This window comes from Glandiceps talaboti, chromosome 17 (assembly GCF_964340395.1).
Source record: "Glandiceps talaboti chromosome 17, keGlaTala1.1, whole genome shotgun sequence".
Classification (NCBI taxonomy): Eukaryota; Metazoa; Hemichordata; class Enteropneusta; family Spengelidae; genus Glandiceps; species Glandiceps talaboti.
This window is the reverse complement of record NC_135565.1, coordinates 14,553,166-14,560,776: the sequence shown is the minus strand read 5'-3', so window position 1 is coordinate 14,560,776 and position 7,611 is coordinate 14,553,166. Positions and strand designations below refer to the sequence as shown.

The 7,611-nt window shown below is 37.0% G+C and overlaps 1 protein-coding gene across 1 annotated transcript; it reads left to right on the top strand.

The window, feature by feature from the left end:
• The first annotated feature begins 439 nt into the window (after nt 1-439).
• On the top strand, nt 440-2,704 carry LOC144448711 (tripartite motif-containing protein 2-like). Its single transcript, XM_078139009.1, has one exon. The coding sequence runs from the start codon at nt 443-445 to the stop codon at nt 2,651-2,653; it is 2,211 nt and encodes a 736-aa protein (XP_077995135.1). The 5' UTR covers nt 440-442; the 3' UTR covers nt 2,654-2,704.
• The last annotated feature ends 4,907 nt before the right edge of the window (nt 2,705-7,611 follow it).

The window sequence follows — 7,611 nt, the reverse complement described above, 5'->3', positions numbered from 1 at the left end:
ATAAACCTTATTTAACTATTATTACTCTAGTTTATAAATTTCCTAGTTTGTGCTAGCACCAACTACTTATTAAATTGCAGAAAATCCAATGAAGAAATGTAGTTGATGTAATAAAGATTCTATTACTAGCTACAACTTAGTCACCAATTCGAGCGCCCTCTTCGGATATGACCTGTATTAGGAATTCTGGGGGAATTCTACGAAATTGATGCTGGGTCTTGATAAACACCTCGTTCATTCGAAAGAAAACTATTTCGTCATACGAGTTTTTTAAAGATATGTACAGATCCCGCTCTACGGTGCCCTATCTTGCATTTTGTATATAATTTATCACTAGTCTACCGGGTAATTTAGGGTGCCAACACAAAGGGTTGGTCAGGTGACTGACATCGCATCGTATACGGTCATTTATGATTTAATTGGGGTACAACTGCAGTTCACAATGGCGTCCAAAGAGCTACAGTTCCTCAAAAAAATCAACGAGAATTTCCTAGTCTGCACGATCTGTTCTGAGCGGTACAAGAATGCTAAATGTCTGCCGTGTCTACACAACTTCTGTGAACCCTGTCTACGTAAACTGGTGAGTGAAAGTGGTATAACCTGTCCGATATGCCGTAGAACTTATCAGGTGCAAGATGGTGTCGAAGGTATTGCCAACAATACGTTTATAAATGAATTACTTGATATGTTCAGTAAGCGGGATGGGAGTACAAGCTCCGTTGAATCAAAAACGTGTGAGATGTGTCTTGAGGGAGAACGTATCAAGCACTGTGTTGATTGTGGTCTCGATGTGTGTGCGCAATGTGTCACTTCACATCGTCGAGTTCCGGCGATTCGCTTGCATAATATGATTCCCATAGATGAATATATTGCAGCGAAGTCCGATGACCCCACCACAGTGCAACCTCCAATGTACTGTACTCTGCACCCTGAATACAAGGTCGAATTCTACTGTGATAGTTGTGAATCGGCAATCTGTTTGAAGTGTACTGCGTTGGAACATCCAAGACCTGAACATAAGTACAGGTGTGTGAAAGAAGCTGCCAGCGATTATCGCAAACAATTGACGGATATGGTCGACAAAGTAAAAGTGAAAGAAACCGAAGCAACAGACAGTAAGCAAACAATGAGGGAAGTAGCAACATCACTGGATGAATGTTATCAGTCAGAGAAAAAGAAAATGAAAGAACACATACGAAAGACAATAGATGAAGTTTCTACAATGGTACAAGAAAATGGTGACACACTTCTGAGCGAGATGAAAGATGAGTATGATAGCAGAAACGTGAACTTAAATGCACAGATTAAACAACTGGAAATAACAGAGAATGATCTATCAAACGCGAGAGAGTATGCTGAAAACTTGATGCATTTTGGGAATGCTGCACAGGTGATGTCTGCTAAGAAAGGAGTGTCAGCTCAGATGGAAGAATTACTGAAAGTAGAGACACGGACGGATCCCATAGAGAATGACTACATGGAGTTCAAACCATGTGATGACTTCTGTAAAGAAAAGAGTTTGGGGGTAGTCATCAAAGAGAATTACAAAGTAACTTTCTTTCCAAAGTTTGTGAGGTTGAATGAAGACATTGTGGTTACCATAGCAACACACAGCTGTCAGGAGCATTCGACGACACCTAGAATGGGCCAAGTTGATGCAGTAATGAAAACGCCAGAAAACACCACAGAGAAAGTTGAAGTAAACGATAATCAAGATGGAACATTGACTTTGAAAGCATATGCACGGGTGGAAGGTGAACATGAACTGTCAGTATCAGTACATAAGAAAGCAGTTCACGAATCACCAGTTAGAATTAAAGTCATTCCTAAGAAAGGGTTGGTATGTCAGTTTGGGGAAGGGGGGTCGGCAGTAGGTAAGCTGAACTATCCATGTGGACTGACATTGACTAAGGAAGGAAATGTGTTAGTCTGTGATCAAAATAATCACAGACTACAGTCTTTTAGTCAAGGTGGTAATCACCAAAGGGTGTTTCTATTTCCTGGCGTTGGAAACGAAATTGAACCATATGATATTGCTGTATCTGCTGAAGGCAATATGTTCATCACAGATCGTGCAAATAAGCAAGTACTTGTCTGTGATGCAAATGGTAAACTGAAAAGGTGCTTTGGGAAGGAGAAATTCAAGTTTCCCTTTGGTGTTGCCATAAGTCCTATGAATGGGAGAGTCTATGTTGGGGATTTGAATGGCCATTGTATTCATATTTATCTACAGAGTGGCACTTTTATTAAGTCCTTTGGTCATAATGGCAACAAAGATGGTGAGCTTAATAACCCGGTTTTTCTATCTTTTGATATCAAAGGCAATTTGTTTGTAGTAGATTTTGGTAACCATCGAATACAAGTATTTGATTCTGATGGTCACTTCCTGTATTTGTTTGGTAGGGAGGGAAGTGGAGATGGCCAGCTGAAGCAGCCAAATGCTGTGTGTCTTGACAAGCATGGTTATGCATATGTCACAGATTCTGGCAATAAGAGAGTGTTGAAATTTGAATCAGATGGTAAATATGTTTGCTGCCTTCACAACGAGGTGAAGAATTGGCTGCGTGGTATCTGTGTAACAGATGATCAGCCATTTGGAAAAGTCATCTTTGCAAATGGCAATTGCAATCACATTAGTGTGATTGCACAGTAAGATGTAGAACACAGATGAGTTGATCACAAAAAAAGCCATTTTAAGCAAACAAGAAAAGGAAGGACAAAAATTAAATGATTAATCCCCCACACAAGTTTGCCTTACATAAAGTATGCCATGACAATGAGTTACATTAAATTTTATATTATCCAACCCACTATGTTGACGGGGAATTTTATTTACATGATGTGAGTCACAAAATATCCAGAGTATTTTCTTTTAAGTGAAATTATTGAAGAGTATGGGAAGCCGTTCAGGCCAAAAGTATTTTTTTATTTTTGCTATAGTATTTTATATTTTTCGTACTTACAAACTAATTTTAACCGTTTATGTACTTTTATTCCATGTTCACATTATTTTAATTGAAATAAGTTTGCATTTATTTGAGAATATTGTTTTATTTTTCGTCAAACCAGAATTTTTTTAAGGATTATATATAATTGAAAGTCAAAATATATTTTTTGTTAAAGTTTTTTATTTTATTTTTAAAATTATTTTTTTTTAAATTTCAACTTTTTTTTTTTTTCTCAACTTTTTTTTTTTTTGGCCGAGTCTGCTGACAGGCGCCGGTGCAGAGCACGTCGTGCTCGTACCCGGCGCCTGTCACGAGTACGAGGCGTGACCTTTGACATCCATTACGACGTGTTCCGGCGTACAGTCTGGACATTCCGTCATTCGTCTGCGCAGCCTGTCTGCGTATATTTATCGTGCATTAACGTTGAAATCCTACTTCGGTCTAAATATTCATAGAATTTGATGCTTTTATAGAGTTTGAATCTTTAAATACAACATGACAAACATTATTATGAGTAAGGCTCTCTGAGAAGTGGAAATTCCAGCAAATGTTCGGAAAGAATTACAACATTTTTATCGATTGATCACAGAGTGCATCGTGACTTATCCAAGTGACATATTTTCGACACAAAAAAATATACGTAAAGTGAAATGTTCTTTGATGAAAAACATGTTTACACATAAACAAGCAACAAGAAAATCACATGAGATGAAATTTATATCTGGAAAATACATGGGCCAATTGTGTTTATTATTTTTAAAACATCGCATAGAAATTATAACTCCTAGCTGATCAATGATGACTAAAACTGAATTATTGAAAATAAAAATTGCCTTGAAAGTTTGACTGTCATTTGACTTTATCGGCAAAAATAAAGGCCGTGGTCAAATTTCGTGAATTTTCATACAGTGATTAACTGTGCTGTGATTTTTAGCATGATGCATTTTGATCACATTTTACTTGCATACGGACGGAAAACGAGCCAGTAAAACCTACAGTAGTCGAGAGTACGTTGCACTAAATTTCTAAAAACAAACAAGGTTACATGTTCAGAGATATAGTTGAATATCATTGCATGGACAGATTTTACGTTGCAGGGCTTCATCTGTGTAGAATTTAATAACAAATCGAATGATGTATGTGACATGCTTAGCCCGTGCGTCTTTCTCTTAGCCCAGGCCGTTTTACGACGGGTATGTTTTCTTCACGGAAGTGAAACTGAGAAATCTGAAAACGAACATCGACCAAACAAAACGGTATAATGAAAAATCTCACGTGAAACTATGTTTTTTGAAGGTACAAAACATGCAAGTAGGTCACTTGTAGATTGTACAGTGACTTTGGAACATTGTACATGTAGCATTCTAAAAATAACACTGTATTGTTATGTAGATAGCATCTCGAAGGAACACATGAAAAAGCGCGCCATTTGATGTGATTCAACTCTGACCGTATGCAAATGAGATCGAATGTCCAGACTGTATTCCGGCGACAAGTGTGAAGCTACCATCATATTCATATTCAAAAGTTAACCTCTACACTCAATGTGAATATGATGATAGCTTCACACGTTCATCATCAGATTCGAAGTCTCCCAAATGGGTACGAACATGCGTTCGGCAAATCACATATCCTTCATTGACAGGTTGAAATCATGTGATTGTAATTAATTTTCATTTGACTTGCGTGGATTTTCATGCTCTCTTTTTATTTTTGCCAGAGTATCCAATTTGCTCCGTGAACTATTGTTGTCATGGACCATATTTTTTACAATCAATTGCGTTGCCCCTCCCCTATCAAGGGAACTACATACATTGTGATAATTGTCGTCTTGACAACACTATTTTGACAATTTGTGTAAATTTCACCAGTGTAAGTGTTAAGTGTTAAGTAGGGTTTCAAAGATAGTGGCACTGCGGGAAATCAAAACAATCCATGACACTAAGTGGCCAAGTGATATCACCTTGTCACTTGATGTCACGGATTCAAAACACACCCATCCAGGCCGTATTTTATTACATTACTCATATAGGTGTTTTGTACACCCATATGATATACTGATATTTCATTTTCAAAGATATGGGAAAGGCATACTAAACATCCAAATTAGTTTTTTATATGACAACAATACTTTGATACTCTGACAAAAATAAAAATAGAGCATGAAAATCCACGCAAATCAAGGGAAAGTAATTACAATCACATGATTTCAACATGTCAATTAAGGATATGTGATTTGCCGAATGCGTGTTCGCACCCATTCGGAAGACTTCGAATCTTACTGATGATGAACGTGTGAAGCTATCTTCATATATTCACATTGAGGGTGGAGGTCTACTTTTGAAAGGGAAGATGAATATGAATATGATGATAGCTTCACATTCGTATTTTGGCGTCAAATACACGTTCTTATTACCTTCGAAATTGATCGCTCAAACATTATATCAGATCTCAAAACTGTTAATTTACGTGTGATAGTATCTGTTTTTTCCAACAACCGCGACTTCAGCCGCGTACGATCCATGTGCAACGGGCAAAGGTATTTCCAATAGGCCAGTCAGGTACTTCTAGTACGAGCGCACATGTTGACGTCGACCTACTGTATTACATAGTACGTAGACGTGTTATTCTCAACTTTTCATGATATATGCATGTGTACTCAGAACACCAAGAGAAAGTATACTACAATGTACGATGAAGTAAACTGAATCTTTACAACAACAACAACAACAACAACGACGACGACGACGACGACGACGACGACGACGATAATGATGATGATGATGATGATGATGATGATGATGATGATGATAACAAGGCGATAAAAGCTGGTTTAGGTTGATTTGTAATACAACAGGTCGACGTCAACATGTGCGCTCGTACAAGAAGTAGTACCTGACTGACCCATTGGAAATACGCGTTCGCTTTTCCTCATGTTTTTGTTCCTAAAGCTGTTTTGCTCACGCTCACAGTATAGTGTACCATCTTATTTCAATTCTGGTCAGTTTCACAAGAATGAATGTAATTGTTATTGATGCAACAAACTTTAGTTGTTTTAGATTAACTATACCTTTACCCTTTGCACATGGATCGTGTCTTACGTACTACATCATGTAATACATCATACATGCGGTCATAACCTTAACGTGACGGTGTACACATGTGTGTACGCGGCTGAAGTAAATTAACAGTTTTGAGATCTGATATAATGTTGAATGACCAATTTTGAAGGTAATGAGAAGGTGTATTTGACGCCGAAACACGTCCGACTCGTAATGGATGTCGAAGGACATGCCTGTCACGAGCACGACGTACTCGTGACAGGCGCTGGTCAGCAGACTCGGCCAAAAAAAAAAGTTGGGAAGAAAAAAAAAAAGTTGAAAAATTTTGAATTTAAAAAATAAAATAAAAAACTTTAACAAAAAATATATTTTGACTTTCAATTATATATAATCCTTAAAATAATTCTGGTTTGACGAAAAATAAAACAATATTCTCAAATAAATGCAAACTTATTTCAATTAAAATAATGTGAACATGGAATAAAAGTACATAAACGGTTAAAATTAGTTTGTAAGTACGAAAAATATAAAATACTATAGCAAAAATAAAAAAATACTTTTGGCCTGAACGGCTTCCCATAGAAGAGCATGTACCTGGCTCAAAATATTTTTTTTTTGAAACTTGTTTTACAATTCTTGGGAGAGAATTTTCTCTTGCTATTGTACATGTATTTAAACAGTGCCAAGCTTTTCTTGTTATTTACTTCACTGTACCAACATAATAGTTGTGTAATAAAGTTCACAATACTATAGCCTGTCCACTGCACTGTTGAATATACATTGTATATCTTGAGGTAGCTGGTAATTATATATTAGAAATGTTTCACACATTCAAATATATGACATAACTATGCAAGTACATGTATGCTAACCTAATCCAGAGATGTGTGCATTTATGTATGTATGTATGTATGTATGTATGTATGTATGTATGTGCATGTATGTACGTACATACGCATGCATGTAGGTATGCATGTGTGCGCATGTATAATTACGTAATTACGTGCATTTTTTTCAACCTTACAAATGCCTAATTAGACCACTACTTGGAAAGGTTTCAGCAATTTCATTACAAGTCTTACGAATAGCTCCAAGGATAGGTTTGTGTTCTTATAATCTGCTTCTTTCCACCCATAGACAAGGGCAACATTTTATGGTAGACATAATAACTTGAACCACACACCAACACTGTCGTGCATCGAAATACATACCAGTCACAGATCAAGCCATGGACACGCACGCACGGCTATAACCCGAAAGTTCAAGGTTCACTTTGATTGGGTACATAACAATGGAAAATATACATCATTTTCATATCAAAGATAACAATGAGAAAGTATACCACTGTGTGCTTTCCAATCTGCCAATCACATAAGTTAAACCATCTCACTAATCCATCCATGGTTAAACCATAGACCCTTGGAGGGTCTATGGTTAAACCCTACCAGAGGCTTCATGTTATCGACATGCACACAACTGAAGTAAATCAGTTAGTTGTGAATATACACATGCTCAGATAAACTTGTAATGCAGTACATGCAAACCACCAGCACACACACACTTCAAGGAAGTCCTGGTGCAGATATTTGTACTCAAATTAA